Here is a 17659-nt window from a genome sequence, read left to right as displayed (position 1 = left end):
TTCGAATCTCGGCTAGGCGGTGCTGCTAGATAGAATCAGTAGGATTTTTACACCAGCCCCGTCACTGTCCTGTACTCTAATAGCCGGCTGCGAAAGCTGTCGATGAAGAAGAGTTAAGTCTTAGAAAGACGTTTAAGCCCAGGTTTTTTTTTGCAAATTACTACGCTACTTCTTCTCCTAAATCTGCTGTGCATTATAACATCATGTGATCTAATGTACTGCTTCAGAACTGCAACACGCTCAAACAAAGCTTGTACCTACTAGTGGAACATTCGCTGTCATGTTTTTCGATCGGAAAGCTTTTTGAATTTCGATAAATTAACCTTACTAAGTTCTACATAATTTTTATACACTCAAGATTTACTCATATGCTCGCAACAGCTCGTTCGCAACGCCCACTAAGCCACGTGAACTCAGTAAATCGGTACTGGATTCCTGATAATGATGGCATAGAAGGAATTGAACTTGCAGAGAGCAAATAGTGGTATTTTTTAATTTTTCGTGTTAAAAAAATGTTGGTGTTCTCTTGCAAGACTTTATTTTTCAAATTATTACTTTCAGATTGCACCTAAGCAAAGCTGAATTTCAAGAATCACATTATACTTAGCGATTCAGGTTTTAATGGAAAAATTTCCAGCAATCGATAAAACTCTTTCCACTTCCATCGAAATTTGACGAATGGTTCCAAGCGCGTTAAATATTATGGTCAAGCATTTTTCTTCTATCTCTTCTTAAAAGGGAAAATTCACTTTTGATTGTTTTCAAAGATCCTGGTGTTTTTATTACATTCAATGCTAGTAGAATGAGTACTTTGCGTTCACCCAAGCACTTCCCATAATCAATCCCATAAATGTAAGGCGCATTTATTTACATTAAGTTTTCGTCAACTTGTTTGTTCTTAAAGTACCTTTAGAAGACTTAAAAATATTTAAAGTCTTTACTTAAAGATTACAATTGACCCAGAAAACGAAAAGGTCGTCGTTAAAGAAATTGACTAAAGAAATGACATCGAAGCTCAGTCACTCGCGGCCTCCTGTCATCATTAAATCTAATTTGCTCAACGATGATTGTTGTGCGTGACTCTGTTCAATGTTGCTCGAAAAAGTTCTAACAATATTTTTTTCGAGCTCAACATTTAGGTGATTTTATTAACTGTACGCCACAAACTTGATTGCCTGGCGTTTTCCTTTAGACAGCACGGATCGATTTCGTAATGATACGATGATATTTGTTGCAGTTTGCTTGCAGTAAATATTTTCTCCCGCGTTCATCGACTGATACTCCGCAAGTTTTCGAGCAAAAGATTCAGAAGTTTTCATCGAGATACATGCGCACTTGGTTTCGACGTACCGAAAATGAGTTACTTGTCATTTCTTTAGTCAGTTTCTTTAGTCGTCGTATTTCAATTGTTTTCCCTCAATTCTGACAGCTTTGAAAAATTCGAAAAAGATAATTGAATAGCAAGTTGTTCCAACATGAATGGCAGCATTATGTCCACCTCATACATTGAGCCAAATTCCCAGCGAAGATGCTTCAAGGCAGCCAAAACAAATTCAAGTGCTACAATTATTTGATGGACTGCTGCAAACTTTTCATCGCTCGTTGTAATTTCGCATTACACTCCAATTTAATTAGATTTCTTTAAATAATCCATTCAATTTTAAAAATCTCTTCAGCACTAATTGCAAGCTGTGCTTTCAATCAGACATAATTTTGAAGCGGAGTTTTAATTAAATGCCCGAAAGAAGAAAAATACACATTTTTTGCCCTTTTATAACCAGTATATTGGTATTCAAAATTTGGCCTGTTTCGGTACTACCGGTTAGACCGCCCTAGTCCATATCCTTTTTGGGAAATTTCTAACGTGCGCTACGCGTACGAGAGACAGATTCATCATTTATACAAAATTCTTATGTTTTAATGTTCATTCATTTCAAAAATAGTTATAAATAAAAGATTTGTTCACAAAAAATTGTAAGTATATTCTGAAAAATGCAAAAAATGAAGTGAAGAAGAGTTTCATGAACATATTTATTATTTTGAGGAGGAAAACTATGTACTTTTGAAAACCTTGAAATCAATGACACGTGTTTAAACCATGTAATCGCCCAGTTAGCTTCGAGGTACGATGCTGGTCTAACAAGTCAGTCGTCGCAGGTTCGAATCTCGGCTAGGCGATGCTGCTAGATGGAGTCAGTAGTTTTTTTGCACTAGTTCCGTAATTGTCCTGTAGTCTAACAGCCGGCTGCGAAGTCTGTCGATAAAGAAGGGTCAAGTCTTAGAAAGACGTTTAAACCCAAGGCTTTTTTTAAACCATGTATGCATGTATAAATATCAAAAAAATCCGGTAATTGTTTGAATATTCTACAAACAGATAATTAACTCTTTGTTCATTCACTTGTGCGTTTTTTATTTTATTTTTTCGTGTCGGTCAGGTATCTAAAATAACATTCTGCCAAACCTATTCTCTACTTTTTCAAGCTAAACAGCGATTCGTTGTGCATATTGCAGTAAAGCTCAACGTATTTTGATTTACCATTTCGGATACAAGTTTTCATAGGAAAATGTAAGAGATGTCATGTCGGTTCGTCGGTCCGAAAGCAGAATTTAACGCAAGGCTTTGTTTTTTTGTGCCTCAAGGACTTTGTTTTTTATTACCCACTTTTAATTTCAAATCTTTCTAAAAGAACCTAGATCTACAGATCAAAGCTGTCTAGTAATTCCTGGTACGCAGATTTCATTCTGGGTGTACAGATTCATTTGTCTCAGAATGGAATTCAGAATTAATAAATTTCCGTTAAGACCAATTTTCGCCAAATTTCCGACAAGTTCAAACTCGCAACATTTTTCCCCATTTCCCGAGTGTGGTCACCCTTTTATCAGTTACGAGTCATGAAACATGCCATCAAGACGTATCAAGGGGCATAGTTAGAAAATTTTCCTAGGAAGGTCATGCAAAAAAAAATCTGATATAGCCTAACCGTGAGGATTTGGAATTATTTTCAATCAAAAGCCATTTTGGTTTCAATTGAGCGTTCCTCCAAAGAAAATAGATGTTAAAACTTAAAACCCCAGTCGTACCCTTCGAGGTATGTTGTATGTTCGAATCTCGATCTTTTCGACATGCGGTGAGGGTCGAGACGAGTTGATTGCTTATCCTGTATGCTTTTACATCACTCTTGAGGTGGGATCCGTGAAGCGAGTATCGAAACGAGAAGCTCGATTTTCAGTAGAAGTAGTCAATTCCTTAACTACGCAGATGACTTCAATATTATAGCCGTAAACGGCAACGGCGGAGTACTTCTACGCAAAGCTAAAAGTGAAGGCAATGAGAATTGGGCTGGAAATAAATGCGTCAAAGACCTAATGGTAGAGACTCAAAGCAGATGAACGTGCGCTTTTCACGGACGGTAATCGTTGACGAAGGCGGACCTGAAGTGGTAGATGAGTTCGTGTATTTGGGATCGCTGGTGGCCGCGGATAACAGCACTAGTAAGCAGATCCAGCGCATTCAAGCAGGAAATCGAGCCTTCGCAAAACACTATGATCACAAACCGCCGTACGAAGCCAACAATGTACAAACCGCTCATTAGACCGGTAGTTTTTAAGGATTTGGCGACGCTCACGGAGAACATACGCGCCTTTGCTATGTTCGAGAGGAAGCTACTGCGGACGATACTTGCCGGAGCACAAGTTGAAAGTGGAGAAGCGTATGAATAACGAACAACAGACACTGCTAAGGAAGATTACTATCGTTATCTAGCAAAAATTGATAAGTCACAGTGGACCGCACACACTTCTAACAGGACAGGAAATCACTTCTATTCAACAACCCCACCGGGACTCAAAACAGAGGGGTGCTACGTGTGATATAGCTGGACCAGGTCCAAATCGACTTGCGACATCTCTGAGACACCTGGTGACGAGTAATTCAGGATCGAGTTGAACGATGACGACTGTTTGAAACAACACGGACCACCCCGGATCAATGCTGCTGACGACGACGACGACGACGAGGATCGTACAACTAGCCCTGTAAATTTACCCATGCTAGAAACATCTGAGTGCGAAATTTCGAGCATGTACATGTAGACCAAATTTTCTTCTGCGGGGGGGTTGGAATTAAGGATAGGTTTTCTGCATTGGCATTGGCGTTGGATTTTGCATTGGCGGTACTTAAGTGGTACATTCAGAAATATAACGTTGGCGTGTTTAAAGAAAAAAAGTTGATTTTATCGATATCTTTTAGCTTGTAAAGCTGGGTTACAACGTGGTCTCCAATGATTTCATTCCATTTCTTCTTGGCTGGCCATACAAGTGGCTTACATATCCATCCTACTTCGGTTCAAAGCAGCACTCCAAACTTAAAATGCTTAGAGTATACAGATAACATCCCGCGGAAAACACAAACCATTATTCAAATTTTCAAATCCAAAAATTTCTAGCAGTTTCATTTAGCAGTAGTAAAAAATGGGACTAAGCGCCCTGTTCTGTAAGTCACGTCCAGCAACTAGACTCGTCTCAGTCACTGTCGAGTGTCGAGTACAGGGAGAACGAACAGCATGACGGTGCGATAAATAACTTAAACAAAGCAAGCTTAGGTGTCACTAGCTTTGTAGCGATCGACTCGGTCGAGTGGAATCGACAAAAATGGTATCGCGTGTGACTTACAAAATACTAAAAGTGGACTATTCGAGCAAAATGACACATGACGTGACTTACAGAATAGGCCTCTATGAAAATAGTGACTTTAGTAACTTTTTGATGGAAAAAAGTGACTTTAGTGACATTTTGATCAAAAAAGTGACTTTTAAGAGACTAGCTTGAAAAAAGTGACCAAGTCACTAAAAAGTGACCAACTTCCAGCCCTGCACCTTCCAATGCAATGTTGAACAGCAAGTACGATAGTCCGTCACCTTGCTTCAAACCATCTAACGTCACAAACGAGTCCGATGTCTCACCCGCTATCCTGACACTTGATTTTGAACCGTCAATGGTAGCACATATCAGCCTAATCAGTTTTGTTGGAAAATCATGTTCAAGCATAATCTGCCACAGCTCGTTTCGTTTAACTGAATCGTACGCTGCCTTGAAATCTATAGACAAATGATAAGTCTGCAAGTTGAATTCTCGGAATTTATCGAGGATCTGTCACAAGATGAACATTTGATCCGTCGTGGAGCGTCCCTCTCGAAAACCGCATTGGTATTCGCCAACAAAGGTTTCCTGCAACGGCCTCAGTCTAAAAACAGGATGCGGGAGAGAATTTTGTATGCAGAATTGAGGAGAGTAATACCTCGATAATTGCTGCATTCGAGTCGATGGCCCCTTTTGTAAATTGGGCATATGAGACCTTCCAGCCAGTCCATAGGTAATTCCTCCTCACTTCAGTCCATACCTTTAGTATAACCTGATGGATTGCACAATACAGCCGTTCGCTCCCGACTTTCAAAAGTTCGGCGGGGATGCCGTCCTTTCCAGCTGCTTTGCCGTTTTTCGGCTCTCTCGCTGCTTTCCTAACCTCGTCCAAAGTTGGTGGATCCACAGCTTGTCCATCATCCTCAATCGTTATCCTGTTTCTGTTGACCGTTTCATCTTGTTCACCATTCAACAATGCATGGAAATATTATTTCCAACGCCTAGCCACCTCCGATCTTCCGGTAATCAGGTTCCCCTCCTTGTCGTTGCACATAACAGGAGTTGGCACGGTTCGGTTCCTGATTCCGTTGATCGTATTAAAGAAGCTTCTCGTATATCGTGCCTCTCGAAGCAGTTCTCCGCCTCCGCAGGAACGCGGTCCCAGTACTGACGTTTCTTATGACGGTGAAGCCTCTTTTCGGCAGCTCCAGCGTATCGGTATCTCTCACTCTGCTTTTGATTTTGATAATACATAAAAAATGCAAATTTTTAAGTTGTTTCACTGATTGATTTGATTACGTGTAAACTACATTTTGAAATTTTTTGGTATACAGCAAAGTTTCGTTAATTGGTGGTTCGTTAATTGGGCGGTTCGTTAATTGGGTGTTCGCTAATTGGGCGATGTGACAACTTGAATGTCAAAATTGTATGGAATTTTCGAGTTTAGAAATTTCTAACAACTGTCAGTCGGCCCAATTAGCGAATCAGCTAGAGTGCAGTCGTGGCCCAATTAACGAATTCACGCTGTAATGGCTACTGTGTTATTGCGGCGGTTATGAAAAATCCGCATGCAGCGGCGGTGATAACGCGCTCAGGAGATAACCGCGAGATAAACGCAATATTAAAATTTAGGTTTTATGGTTTGCAGTTCTACAAAATAACAGTTTTGTAGCATGGTTTTGATGAAAAACAATTGATTTAGTAAATTTTCATGTATTAAATTGCAGAAATCTGCTTTGCGGTGATCTTTTGATGGTTTGGTTCAACAGTCAAGATAACCGCGATGTGAGGATGTTTCTTGCAATCTGCAATACCTGACTCACTGCGAAATGCGTTGTATTCGCGGGATCGTGTTGGTTCGAAAGGTTTCGAAAAATATCGCCCTTGTATCGAAAATATCGTTAATTTTGATCACTAAAAATAACGTACTTAAACGTTATATTTCATGTGCCAGTAGTACGCAATAATTGTATTGTGAAACTGAATTGTTATTTATGCAACTTTTTACAAATTAAATGCAATAACAAAAGCACAACTTATAAAAAATCGTTTGTTATCGATAATAACTGCATATGCGTTATAAACGAATAAAACGTATGGTTACGTTTCATTTCAATAATACGCATATTCGCAGTGAGTCAGGTAAAACAGTAGCCACGACGATTCAACCTAGTTCACAAATTAGTGTATTAAACATTGTAGGTTGTAGCTCTGCGTCGAATTACCTTAAATTCTTACGGCTTTAAGATTCTCTAAAAATGTTAAAAATTATTTCTATAAAAACTTGCTGACCGTTCTGTTCTAGACTGGATCACATCAAATCAAGCATCAAATCCATCACGAATCGCGACATTAGAAAATCGATTTCAAAATTCCGACGTATCGATATGACATCGCCCATTCTTGCTACTGACAGCTAATTTGTTTATTAGCAAATTCCAATAAGGATTTAAAAGATATTGCAATCTGCAGTGACCAGTGAAATATCTTCACAACAAACAAACTTTTTTTTGTATTCAAGCAAAGAATATTCTAAAATTATACAAATATAATGCTTAAAATTGGTGAAATTACAGAAACAGCTCAATCACAAACAGTCGAACAGCAAGAATTATTGGAAGAACCTTTTATAGATGGTAAGTGATTGCATTATTGTCTTGTGCTTTTGGAGTGAATTTTGAGCCATCTTTTGCTACAGTCACGATAAATGCCTCAACGCTAGAGGCTCGGAATCGTTTCTGCCGACTCTGTCTGCGTAAATGTTCCGGTTTCCTGTTACCACTCGCTACGAAGCTAGAATTGGTCAGCGTTATGGAAATGTTGCTCGACGTAACCGGACTGGAAATCGAAGGTAATCCACTTTACCCGACCAAGGCGTGCACGGACTGCATGAACAAGTTGGACTACGCGTACGCGGTGCGTCAGGAATTTCTAAACAGCACGGAGCTGCTGCTGAAAATGGCCGTTGAAAACCGACTGCCGGCCTATTATTCCCAGTTTGACGATGACGGTGATTTGAAAGGTGAAGATAAGCGTGATTTCAAAGCGGAAGTTGTTATGCCAACGATCGTGGATCAGATGGAAGAAGTAAGAGCACAAAGTGATAGTAATCTGGAAATTATTTCCGAAATCCAGCATAATGTGGTGCCTAATAACACTGATGATGTACAGGCTGATGTTTTGCAGGCAGAAACAAAGCCTGAGCCGGAGCTAACGGGTGAAAAGAGTCCAGAACCTAAGAAGGAGAAGTTTGTTTATTCATGGAAAGAATTGATCAAACCCAAACGAGTTAGGAAGGAAAGACCAAAAAATGCACTTTCGGGCATAAACCGTAAAGAGAAAGCTGATGCTGAATTATTGGCCCAATTTCCGCAGACGACGTGCTACATTTGTGACACGCCACACGAAACATTAGACCAACGAGATGAGCATCTCAACAGTCACATCGATATGGTTCCGCACCGGTGTGAAACTTGTAGCTCGGAATCGGAGTGCGTCGTTTCGAAAAGTGTTCTGACGTTAAACAGACACCGGCTGATGCACCGATTGCCACACAAATGTGATTTCTGCTTCCGACGGTTCATCTCCAGTGGTAGTAAGTATACGCATGTGTGGAGCATGCACATGGGCAACAACGAAGGTCTGACTTGCGACTTTTGCGGCAAGGGGTTCAACCAGAAGCGATCGTTTCAAGCACACGTTCGTCGACATCGCTACAAAGCGAATGGGAGATATAGTTGCAACGTTTGCGGTGAAACTTGCGGTTCTAGCTTGCTGCTAGCCAGGCACAAACGGAAACATACCGGCGAGAAAAATTTCGCTTGCCCTTACTGTTCCAAAACATTCAGCAGAGCGTGCAATATGCTTACGCATAAACGTATTCACACGGACGAACGCTGTCACCGGTGTTCGGAATGTGGGGCCACCTTTAGAAACAACGTAACCTTACGAAAACATCGCGATCGGTTCCATCTGGGCAAAACCCTCCCGCAGAAAGCCGACCGCAATCCTTTCGTTATCCTGGATGATGGTAGGAAACAGTTCACCTGTCAGCAGGATGACTGCAGCTACACTGCCTTCAGCAGTGCCTCGATTTCGCGTCATAAAGCACGCCACTCTAAGCGCTACGCCTGCGGAGTTTGCGGGAAGCGCTTTGCCGAGCCAAACCTGGTGCGACGGCATCAAACATCGATCCACCGCGATAGCAAAACCCGAAGGAATGAAGCAGCGGAACGCAATACGGCGACGGCAAAGAACGAAGAACGGCAACTATCGACGACAGCGTTGGTAGATGACGACGAAATTGCCGAAGCCCTGCTGAAATTGGAGCCGGATTACGAGGTGGAGATTGTCGATGAGGCTGATAACACCGTGGAGCTGGTTTATGGTCATTTGTAATAGAGTTAGTTTTTACTGACATGGTTTTATTAAGCAATAAAGTATACTTATGCAAGCTTCTGTTACGATCCCGACACAAAACGAATATGGTAGTAATCAAACAAAACTAAATGAACAGCATGTGATACGGATTATGATTCGAAGTAATTTACTAATCACAGAAGAAGTTGCCAACGATACTTATCCTCTTTATTGACCGGACGCGTGAATAAACTTCCCATCTGCTCACATATAAAGTTCATCTTCGAAGTAGTCATAATTCTCCTCTATTATATCGTTTTCATTGCCATACTCTAGCATCAGGTGCTTACCCCGGACGTGCTTATTCAGTTCACCTTTGGTTTTGTACAGATTTCCACACAGGGAACATGTGAACTGTCGCGTATTGGAATGTGTTGACATATGTGCCGCAAGGTATCGCGGCCTTGAGAAGGTTTTCCCGCATTTGCCGCAACTGTACGTATCGGCACCCTCATGGGTGGCCATATGTTCCTTATAGCTGAACATCCGGCGGAAACGTTTCGGGCACTTTTTGCACTCGAACGGCATCTCGCCGGTGTGTATTTTTTCGTGCACACGAAGCTGATTAGCAAAAGCAAATTTTTTCGCGCATGTCGTACATTGAAACTGCTGAAGATGCTTCGCACGCTTGTGAACGTACATTGCTCCGTAGGTGTCGGCTGTATAGTCACAACCTTCAAAGGGGCAAACATTACTCTTCAATAGTGCCGCTTTCGCCGCTGAAGGCCTGCCAGTAGATTTTTTTGACAGCAAATTTCTCGGGCAGGTACCGGAATCTACGTGACTTTGAAGCTGCTGCGCACTTTCACAAGCGAGACCGCATAATCCACATCTATGTTTACCTTTGCGGTGAACTATTCGATGAGCTCGCATTTCAAAACCATTCCGACATTCATGGCCGCACAACTCACAGCGCAAATTTTGCTGGTGAACTATATTGTGCCGAGCTAATCGTTCCTTTGTGCCGAATGCCTAAAATAAAATAAACAATAATTCGCACTAAATTGCCACTCCAAAGCACATCCATACTCACTTTATGACATATTTCACACTTAAAAGACCCTTTATTCACATGTTCATGCCGCTTCACATGGTTAAGGAACGTTTTTTGTACGGCAAAAGTTTTCGAGCATACACCGCAGACATATTCGCCATTTTCATTGGTCACACTCTTGACAACCCGTTTCGCTTCCTTCTTGTCCACCTGCTTGCTTTCATCAACAATCACTTGTTCGAAATCGAAAAAATCGCTCGAACTTTCGCCGGAGAAACAAATCAGATCATCAGGATCGGTGATGTGCAAACTGCTCTGAATAGATGTAGCCTCGTTGCTGGATTCGATCCACTCTTCCTGTTTCAGCTGGTCCACCGCAAAGGGCAATAATTCATAGTCAGGCCCATCTTCGGTGTCCAGCAAATCGTCATCAGGCAAAACTATTTCCGTTTTCACCGGCGTCACATCCTCCTGAACAATCAACGATTCACTCGAACCTTCCGCCAACGAGTCCCCTCCTTCGGTAATTTCTTCCACAATTATATCCAGAGATGAGTTCGGACGATTGCCAGATATGAAACCATCCTGCTCGATAATATCGTCAAACTGCTCCAGCTCAGCTAATTCATTTACTTCCAGCGACTTAACCGGCTCTTCCCTAGTTTCAAGAACAATCGGCTCCGGAACTAACTTTCGTATAACTGTTTCCGAATAATTCTCTTTCGCAGCTTCCTCGGTGCCTTGAAACTTTTCGAGCTCATCTATCAGTGCACCTTTCCAGCAAAAACTTCGCAATCGTTCCTCTTGCTTGCGAAACTCCAGACCTACGTTGTAGGCAAGATCTAACTTCGTCAGGCACCGTTCACAGATAACCGGCGGCAGGTTCTCGTGTGCGTTGATCAGCGTACCGGATACCTTCCAGAGCATTTCCGGTATCATGACACCATTCAAGTCGCTAGTCAACGGAACGAGATGTTTCTTCCGCAGCAAACATAGACGGCAAAAATCTTCCAGAGTAGCTTTTTCTGAAAATGACGTAGTTTGAACAATCCAAACAAGACGCGGTTGCTGTAAGCTAAGCTTCAAACTCACCAGCCAGCTGCCCGACAGATCGCGGTTCCATTGTTGGTTGTTGGTGTTATAGCACAATACTAACACATACTTGGTCAATTTTAATTTTAGCCAAAATTCGTAATTAAATTGATTACAATGTTGATATTTGGCACAGCAAACATGACTTGAAATTTGAACAATAAATTAAATACTAAAACTTTTTAACCGAGCCGAAGAACAATTCGCGTTGACGGCATTAAACCATCTCTTGCACACTCATTGAAATTCCCGTATGTACGTGTGGGTGAAAATCTGCCAAAATGTTTCGATCTCTTGCGCTCTTTCAGAAATTTCTATTCTGCTTCACCCCTACAGTAAACTTTTGGAGGTGGCAGCAGCTTACGTTCGTCAACGCGAATGACACTTATGAAATGAATGATGACAGACAAAGAATGACAATGTTGCCATATTTTCTTTCACAAAAGTATTTTTCGAGTGCCTTTTCAAAAGGACCTGAGTAACGTTGGGAACAAGTTGGGAGCAATGTTGGGAGACTGAGCTGACATGGTTTTCTAAATTTTTTTAGACTTTCCACCGTAACGCAAATTTATGTCCTATTACGGAATGCAAATATCAGTTGAAAAAAAAGTTTTATAAAATTTTCCAACAGAACAATATCAAATTGTCAACAGAAACAGCTTACGGGTCATACCATCTCAAACGTACACAAGGTTTGGATTCGACCATCAGCGATTTCAACAAAAGTTGGCATAATTGTTCATTCCGACCCCACAGCCAATTGTCAGCATCATACATTTTTTGCAATTTAAAACGAAAAATGCGAATATCTCAAAACACCTCCAATTTTATTTTCAAATAAATATGCTCAAAATGTTCGCCAGAAAATTCTACATAAGAATCACTTAACTAGAAAAAACAATATTGGTAGTTTGGGAGATATGGCGTTTTGAATATCTGGGGCATGCGTAATTTTAACTGAATTGTTAGCAAAAGTATGTTTAAACACGTCTACCTGAAACTTCCGGACATTTTCAAGGCTAAATAATGTATTTTAATGAAAAAAATGCATTTTCAACATAGAATCAGTATAATAAATTTTGCTGTTCTGGATATTTTTGTACATATTTAAATAAAAGTAACAAATTCGTACAAATTTTTATAGTTTTATTATTTAAGTGTGCTAGTTATTTGATACGTATCTGTATTTCGCCTACGACTTGCAGTTCGAAAACAGACACTGAGGAAGCGTGCAAGTCGTAGGCGAAATACGTATCTGTCGTGAATAAAATATACATAATAGAATTAAATTGGATAACTTTTAATTTTAGGTTTCGTATTTTACTAAGACGCTCCAAAAACTTTAGTCAACAGAAACAGGATAACGATGGAGGATTGAAAATAGAAAAAAAATTGATTATTATGGACAAGCTGAGGATCCATCAACTTTGGACGAGGTTGAAAAAGCAGCTTTTGGGCCGAACTTTTGAAAATCGGCTGCGAACGGCTGTACCGTGGATCCCCGCTCGTTTGGCCGTTTTTAATCTGAACACTTTTTAATTTGAACCCCGCTGGTTTGCACGACGTGCATCGTAAATACTTGCGTAAATATTTCTGTACAAATAGGATACCATACGAACAGTTGCTTTTCAAGAGATGGCGCCTTTCTAGTGGTACTTAGTAAAATCAAAATTTCTCACTTATTTATGTCTACCTACCTGAAAAACAATCACTAATCATATTTTATTTGTGGTACAATTACTCTATACTTAATTTTCATGACTTCTGCCTGATTTTGATAAAAAGCAAACTTTTCCTATACCTCTTCATAGCATCTTACTACCACTAATCCGGGAGCCCTGAAAAGTGATTTGATACCGTACGAGAGCCAGGAGCTGAATATGTTTGCGACATTTCAATTTGGAGAAATTAAATTTCGCAACATGAACGCAATAAATGTGTAAAACAATTACCCTTATTCTGCGAGGCGAGTGACGTGACTATGTTGCAGTCTCCGCGAATCAGGTGACAATTGTCACCTACTGTTTTACCTGACTCACTGCGAATATGCGTATTATTGAAATAAAACGTAACCATACGCTTTATTCGTTTATAACGCATATGGAGTAAATATCGATAAAGCGGGGTACGCTGCTGAAAAGAAAACAGCTCAAGAAAAAATCTTGTTATTTACCGAAGAAATTTTGACAACTCCAATGCAAGCAACCACCTGTCATTTTTTCTCGTGGTAATAATTGCGCCGGATATTATTCCGTACGGAAAAGTGACGTTTTAATTCACTTGTGTGTAAACCAACGTCATCTGGACGTGAAATAATATTTCTTATAAGGTGCGTACTGCTTAAGAAATCGTAAAAGAAATCGATTTCTTGAGCATTTCTTGTCCTATCTTTTTACCCATTACTTTTCAGCAGCGTACCCCGCTTAACAAACGATTTTTTGTAAGTTGTGCTTTTGTTATTGCATTTAATTTGTAAAAAGTTGCATAAATAACAATTCAGTTTCACAATACAATTACTGCGTACTACTGGCACATGAAATATAACGTTTAAGTACGTTATTTTTAGTGATCAAAATTAACGATATTTTCGATACAAGGGCGATATTTTTCGAAACCTTTCGAACCAACACGATCCCGCGAACACAACGCATATTCGCAGTGAGTCAGGTAACACAGTAGGTGACTCGCCTTGTCACTTAGGTGACAAGGGTTTCTTACCTAGGTGACACGATTGTCACTTAGGTGACTCGATTCGCCGTGGCGAGTGGCGAGTGACAATTCTGGCTTTAGTTTTCAAAAGTTCAACCCTTTAGTTTAGTTTTCAACCCTTTTACATGCATTATGCGACCTTTTGAAAACTAAAGCCAGAATTGTCGTATTGAGTCACGTGACTCGCAGAATAAGAGCAAATGTTTACCAACTATTTATTGGTTCAGGTGTCTACCGTTATATCACAGAGAACAGACATCCATTCAGGAACAAATTTTTCGGTAATTCTTGGATAAAATTGTTAGTGTAGCAACGATGCAGCCACCTTTATATTCGTTACTTTGAGCGGTGTCGGTGTATATGTCTAGAGTTAGCGGTTAGCGTGTAGAAGAGAGCAGAGGCGCAGTGCAAATGCGTCATTATTCTTTTATATACTGTACGGTGAACACGTGTATCGTGTATTATTGATAAGTCGTTCTTAATAAAGTTTGCAGTTTAAGTTTAAACGGCGTCTTTTTCTTTAGCCTACTTTAATCGAATAAAAATTTTAAATTAAAATCACCTAATATGCTAGCGTCACCACCACTATAGTTTCCCAACTAAATGATTCTTTTGATTTGCACACTGACAACCTTTGGCTCTTCTGGCGCTAGTATATATGGACAATAAGCGTTATGCTAGCGCCAGAAGCTAGCTGTTGTGAGTTTACTGTAGAATTTTCTGCGCCTTCAGCGACATCATCACTATATAGTTTCCCAACTAATTTGACATAAGTTTTATCCAAGTGGGGACCTTTCGCTTGGATGTCTGTTCTCTGTGGTTATATTGCGATTAGTGTTTATCGCTAAAGAAACTGAGATGCATGAGAGAGTTATGTCGAACTTGTTTATTCAATCCGGATTGGAACTGGATGAACTTTTTGTGTTCATTTGCTCCTATCTGACAGATAAAATTCATCCAGTTTCAACCCGGATTGAATAAACAAATTCGACATAAGGTTGTTGTCTTCAGTAAATTTATTGTCGCGCAAAATTCAGCTGTTTCCGAAATGTACTATACGATTACGAAGTAACGACATCTGTTGTAATCAACAGGGAAACATTGATAGTTTCAAGCATACTCTCACGCATGGCGCATGATGTAAAACTTACGCCACCTTCTGTTATTTATTATCAGAAACTAGAGGCGGTATTCGGACACATTCGGCAATTAGACAACCCGCGAGTTGCCGAAAACTACGCGCGCGGAGTGGTTGAAGCTTTGCCTTCCTCTGTGGAGGTAGATGCTTCGACCCTCGAAAACGGATGGAGTATAATACTCTCGGACGTCTACGAGGTCACAACCGCGGTGCTAGGTAAGATAATCACGAAATGATTGGTTTGACCGGGAAATGCCAACAAGCGATAGCGAGGAAAAAAAAAGAGCTTAGAAAATCTATCTAAGCGTATCCACGTGAGAGAAATTGGCGTATAGTCACGAATAGAAAATTTAATGAAATTCTGGAACTTTGGCTCAAACCTGACGATAATTTTGAAACTTGCCCTATTAACAATATTATCGATACGAGTCCTTTATCGATGCAATACGTTAATATCGATAACTCTTTCTCTAAACCACAAAAATAAACAAACAAACGGTCAGTTTAATCCTGTGCTGTGCCTGTGAGCGTTTTAGTTTTATTTTATTTTCTCGGCGTGCAGTTTGCATGTACAATAATACTCTGTTCCTTCCTGATAAATAGGCATATGCGAATATAACAAATAGGTTGTTCCCGATGAACTTGGGCGTGTGCTGTGTTCCGATTTGTCCGTACAGCAAGGACAAACATAAACCACCGGAGGAGATTCGTTTTTATCCATTTCCTGAAGATGAAACCGTACGTGAGCAGTGGTGCTCAGCATTAGGAATTACTGATTATCGCCGATTCCGATGGAAAGGCCGATCGGTATGTACCGAACATTTTTCGCCATCTGATGTGAACTCCCTGGATGGCAGACTGGTTGCTGGAGGTATGCTTTGATAGTCGATACTTCAAATATTTAAATAAAATAAGTATTTTTTCGTAGCTATTCCGTCCATCACCGAAGCAGATGAGGCAGAGACACCACTGATGGGGGAAACATCAGATATTACCCATTTAAAAGAACGATTTTGTCGGCTCTGTTTCCGTAAGCACTCAACTTTATTCCCGCTAGCTTCCCAGATTCATAGTATGGATTTGTCGGAAATTATTCGATTAGTCAGCGGTATCCGAATTAAACCGAACGTGAATCTGCCCAGTAGAATCTGTACCGACTGTATGACAAAGGTCGACTATGCTTTCAATGTTCGACGGGAATTTCAGATAAATGCAGAAAAATTGCATTCTCTTGTTAAGGCCAATAAACTACTCAAATATTACGAGGATTACACGGATCAGGCAGAAGAACCAACCGAAAGCTATGCCGATAATATTATGCGCAACTCAAAAAGCTCACTAATTGATCGACAGTTAATTGAGATCAACAAGAAGGATGTTGAAAAAATTGATATTATTATTCCTGAAATGAATAGCTCAGAATCCAATGGTGATCAAAATTTATCTGAACCAGATATCACAGATAATCCAGAAGTGCTAGAGTATGAAGAACTATGGGATGAACAGCCTTTAGATGATGAAAATTTAGTACATAACGTAGAGTTTCAAAAACAGAACAATATAATTGCTTCTATTTCTGATAAGGTTGCCAAAGAACATACTGAACAACAAAGTAAGAACAGCAAAACTTATGTATTCTCTTGGACTGAACTGATAAAGCCAAAGAAAAATAAAAAGAAAGAGCAGACTGAAACCGAAACGATGCCAGAGATGATTCCTAACAATTGTTACATTTGTAATCTTGCATTCGTATCGGAACAAGTGCTAGAGGAGCATCTGACATCCCACTCAACGGTGGTTCCGTACAGATGTGATCAATGCAGTACGGACAATAATCCCATCATTCTTAAAGGAACAATTTCGCTGAATCGGCATTTGCAGTCTCATCTTTACCCCTTTCTATGTCCGCAATGTCCATTGAGATTTCCATCAAAAACAGGCAGATATTCGCATATTAGATGGAACCATCGGACTTACCAGAAGGATGGCTTCACATGCGATACATGCGGGAAGAAATATGATCGAAAACAAACCTTCCTGGCACACGTTTTAAAACATCGAACGCAAAAGGAACAACGCTTCAAATGCAGCCGCTGTGACAAAGTTTTCACGACTAAAATTTCGCTTGAACGGCATCTTCGAACGCATACCGGCGAGCGACCGTTTAAATGTCCATACTGCAGCAAAAGGTTCAACCATCAGTATAACTTCCGACAGCATAAACTGCTTCACCTAGATTCGGGTAAATCCTTCCGTTGTGAACACTGCCCGAAAACATTTGTCAGATCTTTTTCACTAAAACAGCATCTTCGCGAACACTTTCCGGGAGAGGTCGCATCCACTAGTGAACAAACCCATTGCGAAACGGTTCCCGATAACCATATCACGGTAGGGACAAATTCTGCGGAATCTTTCATTTGTCGATTTTGCACAGATCAATTTCCGAATTATGCCTCGAAGGTTGAGCACGAGCATAGCACACATTCCACTCAGGAAATTATTCTGGAAGCAATTGAACCGGTTTCACGAGAAGAAATGGAACGGCTGGTTGGCGCCGGCTACGAACTTTCAAGTCAAAAAGTAGAAGAACTCATACATTTTGATTTACAATAAATAAAACGGTTAGACAAAGAACAAGGACAACCAAAAATTTTTTTCAAATCGTCTCC

At 40.3% G+C, this 17659-nt stretch overlaps 3 protein-coding genes across 3 annotated transcripts; 2 read left to right on the top strand and 1 right to left on the bottom strand.

The window, feature by feature from the left end:
* Window positions 1–7141: 7141 nt before the first annotated feature.
* On the top strand, window positions 7142–9105 carry LOC128742011 (zinc finger protein 354A-like). The gene is made up of 2 exons (XM_053838182.1): window positions 7142–7274; window positions 7337–9105. The coding sequence occupies exons 1-2, from the start codon at window positions 7190–7192 to the stop codon at window positions 9034–9036; spliced, it is 1785 nt and encodes a 594-aa protein (XP_053694157.1). The 5' UTR covers window positions 7142–7189; the 3' UTR covers window positions 9037–9105.
* Window positions 9058–11297, bottom strand: LOC128742010 (zinc finger protein 14 homolog). Its single transcript, XM_053838181.1, has 3 exons — window positions 11144–11297; window positions 10091–11076; window positions 9058–10029 (listed from the first exon to the last, which is right to left on the bottom strand). Exons 1-3 carry the CDS (start codon window positions 11172–11174, stop codon window positions 9262–9264), a joined length of 1785 nt encoding a protein of 594 aa, XP_053694156.1. The 5' UTR covers window positions 11175–11297; the 3' UTR covers window positions 9058–9261.
* Window positions 11298–15570: 4273 nt separating this feature from the next.
* On the top strand, window positions 15571–17603 carry LOC128740890 (zinc finger protein 69 homolog). The gene is made up of 2 exons (XM_053836465.1): window positions 15571–15861; window positions 15919–17603. Exons 1-2 carry the CDS (start codon window positions 15627–15629, stop codon window positions 17601–17603), a joined length of 1920 nt encoding a protein of 639 aa, XP_053692440.1. The 5' UTR covers window positions 15571–15626.
* The last annotated feature ends 56 nt before the right edge of the window (window positions 17604–17659 follow it).

This window comes from Sabethes cyaneus, chromosome 3 (genome assembly GCF_943734655.1).
Source record: "Sabethes cyaneus chromosome 3, idSabCyanKW18_F2, whole genome shotgun sequence".
In the NCBI taxonomy this organism is placed as follows: Eukaryota; Metazoa; Arthropoda; class Insecta; order Diptera; family Culicidae; genus Sabethes; species Sabethes cyaneus.
Note: the sequence above shows the minus strand (reverse complement) of the source record. Positions and strands in the feature narration are given on the sequence as shown.

What these genes read in the sequence shown, in the direction of transcription:
- LOC128742011 (XM_053838182.1), top strand. Translation starts at nt 7,190, where the DNA reads ATGCTTAAAATTGGTGAAATTACAGAAACAGCTCAATCACAAACAGTC. An exon ending in GGAAGAACCTTTTATAGATG is followed by an intron (nt 7,275 to 7,336) that starts GTAAGTGATTGC and finishes CTTTTGCTACAG; the next exon opens with TCACGATAAATGCCTCAACG.
- LOC128742010 (XM_053838181.1), bottom strand. Translation starts at nt 11,174, where the DNA reads ATGGAACCGCGATCTGTCGGGCAGCTGGCTG. An exon ending in ATCTGTCGGGCAGCTGGCTG is followed by an intron (nt 11,077 to 11,143) that starts GTGAGTTTGAAG and finishes CGTCATTTTCAG; the next exon opens with AAAAAGCTACTCTGGAAGAT. An exon ending in AGTGTGAAATATGTCATAAA is followed by an intron (nt 10,030 to 10,090) that starts GTGAGTATGGAT and finishes ATTTTATTTTAG; the next exon opens with GCATTCGGCACAAAGGAACG.
- LOC128740890 (XM_053836465.1), top strand. Translation starts at nt 15,627, where the DNA reads ATGAACTTGGGCGTGTGCTGTGTTCCGATTTGTCCGTACAGCAAGGAC. An exon ending in TGGCAGACTGGTTGCTGGAG is followed by an intron (nt 15,862 to 15,918) that starts GTATGCTTTGAT and finishes ATTTTTTCGTAG; the next exon opens with CTATTCCGTCCATCACCGAA.